The sequence below is a fragment of the Macrobrachium nipponense genome, chromosome 12, assembly GCF_015104395.2.
Source record: "Macrobrachium nipponense isolate FS-2020 chromosome 12, ASM1510439v2, whole genome shotgun sequence".
In the NCBI taxonomy this organism is placed as follows: domain Eukaryota; kingdom Metazoa; phylum Arthropoda; class Malacostraca; order Decapoda; family Palaemonidae; genus Macrobrachium; species Macrobrachium nipponense.
The window spans coordinates 106,134,046-106,149,866 of NC_087205.1; the positions used below are offsets into that span (position 1 = coordinate 106,134,046).

The 15,821-nt window shown below is 36.5% G+C and overlaps 1 protein-coding gene across 1 annotated transcript in view; it reads left to right on the forward strand.

The window, feature by feature from the left end:
• The window catches only part of LOC135224738 (protein RCC2 homolog), a 37,681-nt gene extending 22,230 nt beyond the window's left edge, over positions 1-15,451 (forward strand). The window contains exons 4-6 of the mRNA XM_064264060.1: positions 6,075-6,326; positions 6,466-6,822; positions 10,867-15,451. Of these exons, the coding sequence (XP_064120130.1) occupies positions 6,075-6,326; positions 6,466-6,822; positions 10,867-11,037 (780 nt within the window). The 3' untranslated portion in view covers positions 11,038-15,451. The remainder of the gene's footprint in view (positions 1-6,074; positions 6,327-6,465; positions 6,823-10,866) is intronic.
• Positions 15,452-15,821: the final 370 nt, after the last annotated feature.

Genomic DNA, 15,821 nt, shown 5'->3' on the forward strand with positions numbered 1-15,821 from the left:
CTTTCCAATTGTCCTCTTGAGTTTAGCGGTTATTCCTCACACTCAATCAGGGGTCAAGCCTTGAAGAAGGAGCTTTCGGCTCTCTTGGAGAAGGATGCCATAGAGCGAGCTCCTCCTCCTCCCGGGTTTTACTCACTGGTGTTGTAGTTCTAAGGCCTCGGGTGCCTGGCGCCCCATCATAGATCTTTCGGTCTTGAACCAGTTCATTCTAAAGTCCAAGTTACGAATGGAGACTGTTCAGACTGTTCTTTCATCAGTCAGGATGGGGCACTGGATGATTTCCATCGATCTGCAGGATGCTTATCTGCAAATCCCCATCCATCCGAAGAGCAGACCTTACCTTGGTTTTTCACGGACTGGGGAGTTTTCCACTTCAAGACCCTTTGTTTCACCCTCACCACTGCTCCACAAGTCTTTTCTCTGGTGATGGCTCCTGTTTCGGCTATTTTGCATCAGTTAAATGTAAGGATGCTTCGGTATCTGGACGATTGGTTAGTCCAGGCCGATTCTCTAGAGAAATGTCTCCGGTCGAGGGAGATAGTTCTGTCTCTTTTTGTCGAGTTGGGCATTCATATCAACTTCGACAAGTCCAGTCTAATCCCTTGCCAGATCATAACTTATCTTGGGATTGTTTTGAATTCTCAGATTTTGAGGCTTTCTCCCACTCCGAAATGGATAGACAAGCTTCTAAGTCTGGTCGAAGAATTTTTGTCCTCCATAATGCAGCCAGTTTCTCTTTGGAGGACTCTCCTGGGCCATTTGTCATCCCTCATCCAACTGGTTCCCGGAGGTCGTCTCAGAATGAGGTCCCTTCAGTCGACACTTCGCCAGTTGTGGGATTTCGTGTCCGAGGACACGATAGTCGCCTCCTCTCCACAGTCGGAAGGATCTCTATTGGTGGATGTAAGTTCACCACCTCAAGTCAGGGACATCTCTTCTTTCAGTTCCGCCTGACCTAATGTTTTGGTCAAACGCCTCGGATCAAGGTTGGGGCGCGCACCTGGGCTCTGAATCCGCTTCAGGCCTTTGGTCAGAGGAAGAGAGGATCATGTCAATAAAATGGAAGGAACTAAGGGCAGTGTACCTAGGCCTTCTTTCATTTCCGGATCAACTGTTGGAGTCGGTTGTCGCGATCTTCGTCGACAACACCACAGCAGTCTCGTACTAAAGAAACCAAGATGGCACACAGTCGGACCTTCTCACTCAAGAAGCGCGATCAATCTTGTGTTGGGCAGAAGACGGGGATTACGTTGGTCCCTCAGTTTATCCTGGGCCATCACATTGTCTTAGCAAACGCCTTGTCGAGACCGAACGAAGTTCAAGGGTCGGAATGAACACTTGCCAGGAAGTCTTCGACAGCCTCAGGAAGAAGTGGCCTGTCACAGTCGATCTGTTTGCCACCCCACTGAATTTTAGGTGCCAGATCTTCTTTGCCTCTTACCAGACTCCTCAGAGTAGCAGGACTGGGAGGGCCTTCAAGCCAATGCATTTCCTCCATTTGCTCTGGTGAGGTCAGTCCTCAACAAAGTGAGTGCAACCAAGCGTCTGGATCTCACCTTGATTGCCCCCTTCTGGCCACAAAAGGAGTGGTTACCCGACCTACTGGAAGCTCTGGTGGAGCCCCCCATTCGTCTGACAGAGAGACCAGATCTTCTCAAGCAACCCCATTTTCATCAGTTCCATCAGAGGCTCCACAAGCTCATCTTCATGCCTGGAGACTGTCGGGAGATTCTCCAAGCACGAAGGGTTGTCCTCCAGAATGGCGCGACAGTTGGCCGACCCAGTCTGCAGTGTTCTCCTCCGACATGGGACATTAATAAAGTCCTTAAAGTCTTTAGGTTCCCTCCGTTTGAGTCTCTGAATACGGCCGACTTTGGGGACCTCTCTTCTAAGGACACTTCTTTGTCTCGCTGGCTACAGCCAAGAGGGTGGGTGAACTGCAAGCACTCTCTTTTCTGGTTGCTAGATCTGGACAAGACATGATTTTGTCATACCTTCCCGAATTTGTCGCAAAGACTGAATAGTCTCATAATTCCATTCCCAGGTCTTTCGTGCTGAAGTCCCTGGTCGACTTTGTCGGTAATTTAAATGAAGAATTAGTTCTTTGCCCTGTTAGGGCGCTCTCATGCTATTTACGCCGGACGAAGGACATTCAGGGTTGTCCTCGTCATCTGTTTGTTTCACCCCAAAATGTCAAGAGACCTATATCAAAGAATGGTGTATCCTTTTTTCTCCGAGATCTTATTATTAAAACTGGTGGTTCGGCTGCCTGTGAGGGCCAGACGCCAAAAGCACACAGTATTAGAGCAGTTGCTACATCAGTAGCTTTTATGAAGAACGTCTCAGTCGCCAAGGTGCTTGAGGCGGCGACTTAGAGTTCTAATTCTGTTTTTTGCCTCCTTTTACTTGAGGGATATTTCTCTATTTCTAGACGACCTTCGTTCCTTGGGCCCGTTGGTGATGGCAGGACAGGTCGTCAGACAGGAGAATTAGGTAGTCTTCCTGTTTTACGTTTGGTTGTTACCTGTATATTATTTTTTCTTTTTTTGTATATATTTTTTGTTTTTACATTATAACTTATGGCAGTTTTAGGTTTAGTTATACGTAATGGGAATTAGGCAGTTTTGTATTTAGGTGTTGTTGATGACAAGGACTAGCTGCTTCCATTGTCAGTGTGACATGGGACCAGCCACTGGGTTGTCGGCACTGGCGACTATGCTTCTCCCAAAGTCGATGCCGACCTAGGACTAGCCACTGGTTCGCTTGTCCTGACGACTCACGCTTCTTCCATTGTCCTTCTGGATAGGGAATTAGTTGATGGATCGTCTGCTGTCATCTGGTGACTTGTTCACCATCTACTTTTTGTCTCACCTGTTTTCTCGGAGTCAGTCACTCGTGCGAGATCAGGCGACATTTAGTAGCCCTGAGTTTCTTGTTGACGACGTCAGTTGCGTTGATTCACCCTCCGATGATCGTTTAACATGAGACCAGGTTGGACTGCCGGCATTCGTCCTTCGGGACTGAGTCGCCTTTTTGCTCTGCGCTCCTTTCTCTTGGCACCAGAAAGCTCGAGTCAGGAGTTGCTCATGAGCCGATATCGCTGCTGGCGACGTTGGGTTGCGTTGATACACCCCCAATGTTTGCTTAGCTTTGAATCGCCCAGGCAGTCCAGGCACTCATCCTTTAGGGAAAGAGTTGTCAATACCCGATCCTCTCTCTTGGCGCCAGACATTCGTGAGAGAGCAGGTGTCGTTGTAGTGCTTGATAAAGTCATCGGGGTGCAGCCTTGCTGTCCTCATTTTGTCTGACTGGTCACCTGGTCGGGCACCTGACTTTAGTGCAGACTGACTGACTATACACTTACTCCTTGTCCTTTACTACCGCCAGTCTTTGCGGCATTATGGTAGGAGACTTGAGTTCTTAGTATCTTAGACCTCGGGTTGAGTTTTTAACTGCCTATGATATATATTTCTTTGATTGTTTTATGTCCTATTCTGTCCGAAGGGGAAATTGTACTCAGATTCCCTCCTTTTTCAATGTGGTTAATCGGGCTAGATAAATTTTATTAACCCTCTTACGCCGACTGGACGTATTTTACGTCGACATTTTTTGTCTCCCGTGTGCCGACTGGACGTATTTTATGTCTACTTACAAAAAAAAGTTTTTTTTTTTAAATTCGCGGAAAAATACTTATAGGCCTACCAGCCTAAAAACTTTTGAATCACGCGCCTTGGGGGATGCTGGGAGTTCACGGATCAAGGTGTTGTTTTGTTTACAATTGTTACGCAGGTGCGCAAGCGCGAATTTCTTTCTTGCCGCACTAAAAAGTATCTGTGACACATCTCGGAAATTATTTCGTCACTTTGACATAATTTTTGTACCATTGTAAATTAGCTGTTACATGAAGTATTATATATGAAAATGTGCGCATTTTTATGTAGAATACAACAATAAAATACTCATGATTGTAGCTTTATCAGTTTTGAGATATTTTCATATAAATAACGATAATTGCCAAAATTTCAACCTTCGGTCAACTTTGACTCTACCGAAATGGTTGAAAAACGCAATTGTAAGCTAAAACTCTTATATTTTAGTATTATTCACCTTAATTTTGCAACTAATTGGAAGTCTCTAGCACAATATATCGATTTATGGTGAATTTATGAAAAAACTTTTTCCTTACGTCCGCGCGGTAACTTTTCCGAAAATCATACATGCGATTGTGGTAATGTTTGCACCATTTTAAAATTAGCCGTTATATAAAGTTTTATATATGGAAATGTGCGCAATTTCATGCCACAATACAACTAAAAACAAAAACCCATGGTTGTCAGCTTTTATCAGTTTTGAGATATTTTCATATAACGATAATTGCCAAAATTTCAACCTCGGTCAAATTTGACTCTACCGAATTGGTCAAAAACGCAATTGTAAGCTAAAACGCTTATATTCTAGTAATATTCAAGCATTTACCTTCATTTTGCAACAAATTGGAAGTCTCCAGCACAATATTTCGATTTATGGTGAATTTATGAAAAAAATAACATTTTCTTTACGTCCGCGCGGTAACTCTTCCGAAAAAAATCATAAGTGCGATTGTGGTAATGTTTGCACCATTATAAATTAGCTGTTACATAAAGTTTTATATATGAAAATATGCACAATTTCATGTAGAATACAACAACAAATAATTGAAGGTTGTAGCTTTTCTCATTTTTGAAATATTTGCATATAAATCATGATAAATAGAAAAAAACCACGTTTGGTCAACATTGACTCTGCCGAAATGGTCGAAAAGCGCAATTGTAAGCTAAAACTCTTACAGTCTAGTAATATTCAGTCATTTATCTTCATCTTGAAACAAATTCGAAGTCTTTAGCAAAATATTTAGATTTATGGTGAATTTAAAAAAAAAATCTTTCCTTCCCTCCGCGCGCAGATTCTCCGCCACAAATCTCCGAAATGCGTACGTCCCATTCTCGGAATATTTGCTCCATTTCATATTAGGCATTTCATAGAGTTTTATATATGAAAATGTGTGCAATTTCATGTAGAATAAAACAAAAAATATTTTAAGGTTGTAGCTTTTCTTATTTCCGAAATAATTGCATATAAAAAATATATATATAAAAAAATTCGACATTCGGTCAACTTTAACTCTTCAGATATGGTCAAAAACTGCAATTGTAAGCGAATACTCTTACAGTATAGTAATATTCAATCATTTGTCTTCATTTTGAAAGAAATTGGAATTCTCTAGGACAAAATTTAGATTTATGGTGAATTTTTGAAAAAAATATTTGTTTACGTCCGCGCGTTACGAATTCATGCATTATTTTGTGATAATATTTTCTCTGTGTTGCTTTTATCGCTTTACAATGTGTTATATACCAAAATGATCGCAATTTAGTGTACATTTCAATACAATTATATATGAAATTTCGTTTTTGCACTATCATATATCGCATTATTTATATATGATAATGATAATTTTTTTCATTTCTGATGGTTGCATACTAAACTTCAGCCAATGACAAAAAAAGGAGCCAAAAATGAACTCTTAATCTTGAAAACTAAGCGCGCTGTGATTTTTTGAAAAAAAAATAAAAAAATTTTTTGTTTTTTCCGCTTTCTCGCTCACTCTGAATCACCTCCGGCACACGGGAGACAATTTTTTTTTTACCGCTTCGGCGTAAGAGGGTTAAGGTAATGTTTATTAATATGGAATTTTTATTCTAAAATTAATATTAATAATACTTACCTTTATAATTTATCTAGTCCCACCCATCCTACCCGACGATCTGCCTATCACAACTGATTTTCAGGGAAGGTTTTGTAGCTGTCAACGGCAGCGTTGCCAACTAGCGGACAGAATAGGAGGTAACAGGGTTGCCAATGTGGTAAATTTTGGTGCGGTTTTGGGGGATTTAGGGCTAGATAAATTATACCGGTAAGTATTATTAATATTAATTTTAGAATAAAAATTCCATGTTTATTTAGGGGAAAATTACAAGGGAATGGGTGGTGATATTGACACTTCATTTTTTTTTTTTTTTTTAATTCTTTAACAGGTAGCATGTGGAGGAGAGTTCAGCATGATTGTTGATAAAAAAGGTTACCTTTATTCCTTTGGGTTACCTGAATATGGTCAACTTGGGCATAATACAGATGGTAAATTTTTCCTGACCAGCAACAAGCTTGCATTCCAGCATGAAAGAACACCAAGAAGAGTTCCAATCTTTGTAGAACGCAGTAAAGATGGTCACCCCACCCCTGTTACAGATGTACAAATTGTGGATGTTGCTTGTGGCTCTAATCATACAGTAAGTATATTATTATTCACTCAAGTATTGCATCTTTGTGGTATGGTGTTGATGGATGAATTATCTAAAATCAAATTATAGGTTAAGTAATATAAAAGGAAACTTTTGCATAGTTATTTCTAATTATTCTTAATTTCAGGTTGCAATTGATGCTAAGAAGAGGGCATTTTCATGGGGCTTTGGTGGTTATGGAAGATTAGGTCATGCCGAGCCTAAAGATGAGTATGTACCACGTTTGATAAAATACTTTGATGGCCATAATCGTGGTGTAACCAAAATTTATTGTGGCTCCACATACACAATTGGAATCAGTCTTTTGGGTCCTTTCTTGTGGGGCCAGACAAAGCGCACTGGAGAAGCTAATATGTATCCTAAACCCTTGCAAGACCTTTGTGGTTGGGATATTCGGTCAGTAGGTTGTTCAACTACCTCAATAGTTGTTGCTGCAGATGAAAGTGTAATAGCTTGGGGTCCCTCGCCTACATATGGAGAACTGGTAAGAATCAGTACAGTCATTATTTTAAGGAAATTGTTGGAGAAATGTGCCAGCATTTGCTTTAGAAGGAAGTGGTGTGCCATAGTGTACTTACTAATAGTGGTAGGGTATGATCACATTCAGGTACACACGATGGAGGACAAAAGTACCACCCTCTTAAGAAAAATATTTCCTTAATATTTTGAAAGATAAGTTGATAGAAGACTAGATGGTTTTTACAAAAAGGTTGAGGTTTGATTTTTCCTAGTTATCTCATACAGTTTTCATGATAATATTTCAGGCTATTGCATATATTTCAAACCACTCATCACTTCATGTCATTTCTTGACTTTTCGGTTGTGTTGAATTACCTTCATGCCATAGTTTACTACATATTTATCTTTTTAGATAATCTTAGATTTTCATATACAGTGGTACCTCATTTGTCGAATATTCCGTTTTTCGAAAAATGCTCGTACTTTGAACTGACTGATTATCTTGTTTATACTTGTATTCGACGGCCTACTGTGTCCTACAAGAAAATCTGTATTAACATTTTTTTCATTTACAATATAAAGTTTAATGATGACCATATACAACAAAATAAATAAGAGAATAAAGCATTTGAACATAAAATTTAGCATAAAAGATGTACATAATCGTACGTCACCATGGTGACGTGTAGCTGACTTGAGACTGAACAAGGGAGCATTGATATGTTGAGGAGAGGAGAAGAGAGGGTTAAAATAGTATTACTGTATGTATGTAAAAGCAATAACTTCACATCAAAAAAGGGAATTTCACAATAAATTAAATATATAAAGATAAAATATGAAAACAATCAAATGCAATACAGAAACAATAAAAAAAAAAAAGTCTTACCGGCAATTGAGCCAGTGTTCAGTGCGACGAGTGAGATGGTATAGTTGAACAATATTCAGCAAAATAGTAAATGATAGAACAAAACTTTTCACAAAATTTAGCATTAATAATTAACAAAATCATTCGTCATTGCGGTGATGCACAGCTAATTTGAGGTATAGGAAGGAATCGTTAATATTTTGAGGAATAATGAATGTATTTCACAATAAATTAGCATAATGATAAGACTATGAAAACAATCGAATGCAATACAATAAAAAAGGAAAAAAAGAAGTCTTACTTGATCCCAGCGTTCATTGCGCTGAGTGAGATGATAGAGAGGAGAGGAGAGGAAAGACAGCGGTCTGCTTCTTACTGACTTACCAGCTGGGCTACGATGATTATTCGCCCATTTCTTTCACTTCCACTCAATTTGCCCAAATCACTTAATTTTGTTACAGTAAAATACATATCTAGCGACAATTGCGTTTATGATTTTTCACCACTGTAAAAGTAACTCGGCTCCGTAATAAAAACAGTGTGTGCCTTCGATTATTTGTTTGAACAACTTTATTGAACAGTTATTTAATCTCATTTTTTTCCATGCTTTACTTATTACTTATTTGTTTGCAAAGTTCTCATGTTTATTTTAAATTCTGGCATTTGCTAACAGTAAGTTGATGTATTGTGGCACAATTAATTTCCTTCATACACTTAAGATCTAAGTGTAAACGTGTCAACAGTCATACAAGCTGGTTACTCTCTCTCTCACACAGACACAATCGGACAAATTATTGATTCCTTTGATTATCCATGTTTTTGAATAAAATTGATTTTGTTATCAATCTTTGCCTACTGTAATCATTTCAGTTTCCTCAAAGGGTTCCTGTCCCTCCTCTCTACATCCCCCAGCTGGCCGTGCGTCATTTTTACTAAACAGTTCGGGAATCGTTCACAGAAAAAAAAATGAAAAAAATTTTACTTCATATAATGTACTGTTTTATTGCTTCACACTTTAATTCAACTTTTTAATACATAAAAAATAGAAAAAGAGTAAAAAAAGGGTACTTTTTGTTAGCTGTAACGAATTATGCTGATTCCCTTTATTTCTTATGGGGATATTTGTTTCATATTTCGAACAAATCTTATTTTGAACAGCCTTCTGGAACGGATTAAGTTTGAAGTCTGAAGTACTACTATACAATTTTCTAGAGTTGGGAAGCTTGGTATTTTAAGAGAAAGAGAGAGAAAATTCAAGTTTAATGGGCTAAAAAAGCTTTTAATGTAAATGAAAAAAGTCCTTGATTCATGAGTAACAATTAATTGTTGTAGTAGCAATAGAAGAAATCATCAGTGATAAACCTAAAAGACAGGGATAAGACAAGAAGAGTGGAAAAAGTGTATGACCTTAGTAATATAATATACAAAGTGAAAGGAGATACACCTAGTGGGAAAATTATAGAGGAATAAAATTGCTTGAGCATGCCACATAAATATTCTAGAAAGATGATCCAAGGTAGGCTAAGCAAAGTGGTTAAAATCAGCAGTTGTCAGTTTGGTTTTAATATCAAAGTAGTCAACAACTGGGGGAGACACTACAATGCTTTGGCGACAGGAAAGCTACCCTTCAAAGAAGAGGTGGTCATGTGTCCCAGACAAGCAGTTAGATGGGCAATATATAGAAAGGCATGTTGGGCTGATGCTGATACAACAATCATGAAATCTAGAGTAAATATTGACATGGATGCTAAAAGAATTGAAGTAAATGTTAGGGTCCAATATTTGAAATTCTTTTTGCTGTTCATTATGCTAAAGGCTGAAGGTACAAAGACTGCAGAAAAGAAAGTCCTCTGAGAGTTGACATTTGCAGGTGATCTACCGTTAACAGCAGATTATTATTATTATTTTATAAAGAAGTTTAATGAGAACTAAGCCAGATTATGAGCTGGATCCCTGTGCAGGTTAACAGAGGAATCCAAGGAAGTAACAATATTGAATAAATGGAAAAGGGAAATGGAGACGACACTTGACTTAAATGGTGACCAGAAATGATTCAAGGAAATTGTGAAGTCAGGGAAGTGGCCATTTCAGTGCTGTGGGATATGTAAGGTATTGAACATCTTTTTAGAATGTAGCAGATGTTGACATAGATGCCACTATCTATTGCTGTAAAAGATATGGTATATCTGTAATATTTGCAAAGGCAAATACTTAAAAGACATCCATATCAGTTATAGTTGAAGGTTCTGAGCCATTAATATTTTTTTTCTTTATTATTGAAATTAGGATTTGTGATATTTTCAGAAAATCTAGCCCATGTGATTACTGAAATGATAACTAACCATATTACATGTGTGGAAATTTAACTTTGGGACTACAAATGGCAGTAAGCAAATTTTTTCCTGAATATTAGGCACACCTAGATTCTTGTAACCTTTAACAGGGGAGTAATTTATAAAAGAAAATCATGCCAAAAAAAATGGTAGTCACTACACACATGTATCCAGTAATTAGAATTTTAAAATTTGTGGCTTGCACGGTTTGTTGCTTGAGCAGGCAGTTTTCTTTTGTTCCTGGAGTGCAATGAATCTGGTCATATATAATTTTGTTTCAACCCGGAAGGCCGAGTTTTTAGATATCCAATTGTCTATTCTCTCACGGGCAGGGACCCTTCTGTTTTAGAACGTGTTCTTCTAGGAAGGGTGGTCAGGTGGGTTCAACTCTCAGCTGGTTTAGGGTATTTCTACCTCCCTCCAAGTATAAGTCTATCCTATTGTTAAGTCCGAAGGTTTGTTCCGTATGTATGAACAAATGACAATTTTTTAATTATTTGTATTATTCATAGCTAACAAACCTGAGGTTTTAACATTTACTGACCACCTCTCTCTTTTCCTGGGTTGGGGGAAAGACTGGTGCATCACAGGGTTCCATCCCTGGTCGGTGACCATCTTCCACTTTGTATATGCATGAGTTGCCAGATGCCACAGATTCCTTGCTTTACAGTCTTTGATTGTTTTTAACCGGTTTCCAGCTGGCGCAAGAAAATACAAATCGATTATAAAAATTTGTCATTTGTCAAGGTATTTAGAAAATGCTGCATAACTATAGTTGAATAATCTAAAACTTAAAAAGGCCAGCCTTCAAGTATTATGGGTATACATATTAGTATGGTAGTAACCATTGCTATTTATTGTTATATTTCAGGGTCTTGGAGAAAATGTCAAATCTAGTACTCAGCCAAAAGAAGTCAAGTCCTTGGAAGGTGCTCATGTTTATCAAGTCACATGTGGGATGGGTCACACTATGTTATTGGTGCGAGATGAAACTGAAAAGGATAAAGAAATCCTGTCCAAGTTGAAGGAGGTCACCTTGTAAGCCATTTTTGTGGTGCCATTGGTAATGGTAGTGACTCCACTCAAGAGAAAGTTAAGTGTTCAAATTGTCTTAAGTAATGGGTAGATACTAGTGTTATCTATGCATGGCGGCAATCACCTTTTTTGACAATTCCAAAGTGAAATGTTTACCAAAAATAGAGTATTTCTAATGCTTAAGAGTTTCCTTTTGATTAATCTGACTAATGTGGAACTTATGATAGTCAGAACTAACTTTTCCAGTTTTATACTGTAGGATGTTCTTTGATGATACAAAGAATCACTCGGTTTACTGTAGTGATGTGTGACAATTACTTGAGGTATTAACTACTGTATTCTGTCTTAGTAAGACACGTTTTCTAATTATCAAACTTGACAAGATGTATGAGAATTACAGTTTTCCTGGATGTCCTCTTGGGCAGCTCCTTGAGATTAATTGTTAAACTCAGTGTTCTGGTTAATTCTTTAATGATAAAATCTGGCTGGTGAATTGGTTATAATCATTTGCATATCATTGTTGAGTTATCTCTTAACCTTAATGAAAGTGGTTGTGGTGTGAGATTAGAAGGTAGCACGTACCATTGATAAGAAAGCAACATTACTTCAGTGAGTAGGAGAGTTTTTTCAGTCATTTTACCCGATAAAAAGATCTTGGACCTTCTACTAAAGAGGGAGCAGGATGACTGTCACAAAAGACTATACTTCATTCAAGGTCGTACACTAGTTGAAGGATTGCTTTGTTTGTTGATACTAAAATTATTAACAATATTTCATTTTGTATATATGATGTTATCACCTAACACAACACTATTTGTGTTGAAGATGTACGAAATGAAAGGAAAGCTGTATATCAGATTTCTTTCAGGAATAAATATTTCTATTGTGCTACTGATGTCTAGGTAGTTGCCTTTTTTATGGCATTACTTCAAGATTGGGTCCATTTTTTTTTTTTTTACATACATTAGTTCTGTTTATGAATGCAAAAAAATGAAAAAAAAAAATTCAGATAAGTAATTAAACTTACTGATCCAATGCAGGCTTTTCTAGAAATCAAGCAAAGGTATTGTAAGTCGTAAAAGTGCTGTGATGTAAGTTTCCTGTGGTAGGAGTAGGAATTAGGTTTGGTTTTGAAAATCTAAGGATTATCCTGCAGATGTAGTGAATGGGATTCTCTAACTCCGGCCATTGGTGTTGGTGCTCTTGTTTTTGGCTCTCCTTAAAATTGTCTCCTGGCATTGTTATGCTAGTCTTATTTTTACTTGTGTTTGGCAAAGATTATCCGAAGTGTTTATACATTCCATGTTGAAATATTCTTAGATTGACAATGTTTAATAAAGGAAATCATTGAAGGTTACACAAGTGAACTCTACAGCTCCTGGAACATATACAAAAGTAGATGATGATGAAGTTATTAAGTTAACGTTTTGTAGTACATCCTATTCTTTCTGTGAGTGCCTCTATGAAAAAAATTTACATTCTTATTCTTTCTGATAGTGCTTCATACAGAATTTAATGGTATTTTCAATGCTTCATACAGAATTTAATGGTATTTTCAATGAAACCAGAATGCAGGTTATTAAGGGAAAAAGTTAAGATTGCAATGTTGTACAAGCAAGTCCATTCAAGGTAATTTTATTTACAGATTTTTTGTCCACACTTCTCAGTGACAATGCATTTTTATTCCATAATAATTGCACCTTGTTGAAGCAGAAGTGTATACATATAAACTGTATATAATTATTTTTTCGTAATATTAAATTTAAGGTGTATCTGCTCATAAGTTATACATCAGGACAACTTTTAGAGCCAAATCAATTTTCAGGTAAGTGGTAAAAACATTCTTTGATTTTATATTTCAATTGACCCCAAGGATTACAAGAGAGCAGTCATCCATCCCTAGTATGTTTCCTTCTGATAAACTTGGAGACGTTACAAAAGAATAATTTCAAGTCCAATAAACAATCACGTTTTTGTTTACTTTATGAAATTATTAGGGTTTGCCATAGTTTCCAAAAGATTTTCCATTTTGATATTTTGGTGTGATCCTTTCAAAATGTTGCAGTTTCCTTAGAGTATACTGCTGTTCAAATATTCTTGGGGTCTTGACATGTAAGACCAAAGCAGTTAGTGTTCATTGTGTATATTTATTTATTTTTTCTCTTCTTAAAACTCTTCAAATGAAAGGAAATGTAAGTCATGCTAAAGTGGGCTTGTGACTAAGTAAAGGCAAGTGTTAAAAAGTATTAGCAAATGAGTGATTGTTGCAGAACTCTTGTTAGCGAATGATTGTGGAAAGATAAGACACAAGGCAAACCACATTTATTCTCAAAGTAGTAAAAAAAAAAATGGTTTAATTTATTGCATTGAGGCCACAAATTCATTTAGATTTCAGAACAAGAAGGCATGGAATGAGTCATAATTTGTATGGCTACCTTTTAATATTTTATAGTTTTCAGTAACTGGACTGGCAAAGGACCATTAACTTATTTAGGCTCTAATCATGTTTACATTATCTCCCTTTATTTAAGTACTTTATACCACTGATGTGTTGTATTCACTTTTTTTTTTTTTAAAGGTACCTGACATTAGAATACTTACTTGTGTATGATTTAGAATTGTTATTCTTCAGAAATATTACCTTTGTTAATATGAAGATAGTATTGGTAAAAAAATTAGAAAATTTTATGTATGCATCATTGCCAGAAATCCATCATCTCTGTAGGTAGTCAAGGGGAGATAGTGATGACTTTTGTTTGTTTTTGATACTTTGAAAATTTGAATGAGTGTATTTCTGTCTTGAATTGGTGTAAAATGACAATATACATCTTAGACTACTGTACAGTAGTAGTAATTCAAGGTTAATAGAACACCCGAGACAACTGCATGTCTAATGTAAAACACATCTTTACTGTTTTCTTCTGAGATTTGTGTTTCCCTGAAATGCATTTTGCATTAGCATGTACTTTTGACAGAAGTATTTTGATGTGGATTCTGTTCATTGTTTATGAATAATGAATAAGTGTTTGATATTTCAGCAGCTTTTGTAAAGATGTACATCAGTATAACTCGGTTGTGCAGGTGGTACTTCTTAATGCTTGAGAATAGAATGCATAGGCGCTCCATGTAAGGCATACATACCAGTGTAAAATTGATTTCTAGTTGTGAATATGCACAAGTTGACAGATTTCACCAAGGGAACCATGACACTTTCCCAATTAATTGCTCAGGAGTGTGAGTTAATGATAAGTGTATGTGTGCCTTTGTAGTTTAAGTAGTTTCAGAAAGTGAAAATTTGTGTATGATCTTCCAGTACACAGTTTTACATATGTATGCTTATTTCTTTAGAAAAAGGTTACGAGGCCTTTCTACATACTTTGGTACGTACTGATGTACATGAAAATTACAACAGAAGTAAAAAATTGTAACAATAATGAAGCTTAGGTAGGTGAGGTTAAAATCTGATCTGTTAAAAATGACCAAAATTAATCAAAAACTGAACAGGTGGCCGTAATCCAAATCCTTTAACTGAGTGTTATGCCTTTTTTCCCTTCACTTCTCAGTCAGGTCACAAGGTTCACAATAACTTAATTTTTCTTGTCTGTAATGTACAATATAATAGTAATAGTTTTGACTCATGTCTAGCTGTCTTGTTATAATGCTCTTTCTTGCTGTCATAGTCTCAAGGCTTTTTCAGCATATTGCTCAGTACCCAGGTCGTCTTTGTAATAATTTTGCTTTCTTTTTATTACCTCATTTTTGTAATACTGTCAGATTGTTCAAGTGAAATAAAACTTTTTTTTAATGGGTTTTAAATTGTATGTGGAGATATAATTACAATTTTAATCTTTGTGCTAAAATGTCAGTGCTTAGGAATACAGTATTAAATGTAAACACAAGCAAAACTACAGTCTTTATCACAAAAATTGGGAGTTGAGTTATTGATCTAAGAAATTGATCGTTTAAGACATTGATCTCAAAATTGATTCTCAAAAATGTTTTTAAAGCAAAAGCAGTTATGTTCGTTCACATTTAGTAGAGTTTTGCAAGTTTTTAGCACATAGCTAGTGTAGGTCTAGATTTAATTGTATAGTATGTGCATGTCGATTTAATAGCAGTTTCATGCAGATGATAGCAACTAAGAGGTTGAGTTTCACGACCTAATTATTTTTATAAGTGGTGCAATTCTTATGGACACATTTTCATCAGTATTACATAAGTTTTATTGTACCAAATTTTATATTTGCAGCATCGCTGATTCAGGGTCTTAATTTATTATTGATTTTTTGTAATATTTTTCTTTGCACCAAATTTCAACAAGTATTTTAGATATAAGGCTATGTGAGTAAAGGTACTCAATCATTATTTCCTTTGAGTAGAAAAAAGGTAATCCAAATATACTTTACACTTATTGATATCAATGGTCCTTTTTATTTACCATTTATGAAATACAGTTGAGGCTGCATAAATCTTTATTTTGGAGTTTTAATTTGTCCTCATTTGTTGTGTTATTAAAATTTTTTAATAGCCTCTGTTATTCAAGAAAATCGGTAACGGGTGCATTTGGTTTTGGGCTGAAAATTTCTAGCCTAGGCTATGTTTGACCTAACTTTGCAGTTACTGTATTCAGGATGATTCACAGTGGTCAAGTTAAAAGTTCAAACATCCTTGAGTAGTAATCCTAAGCTAGCCAGCAGTGCTTCTACCTTAGATTCAGGATGATTCACAGTGGTCAAATTAAAAGTTCAAACGTCCTTGAGTAGTAAACCTATGCTAGCCAGCAGTGCTTCC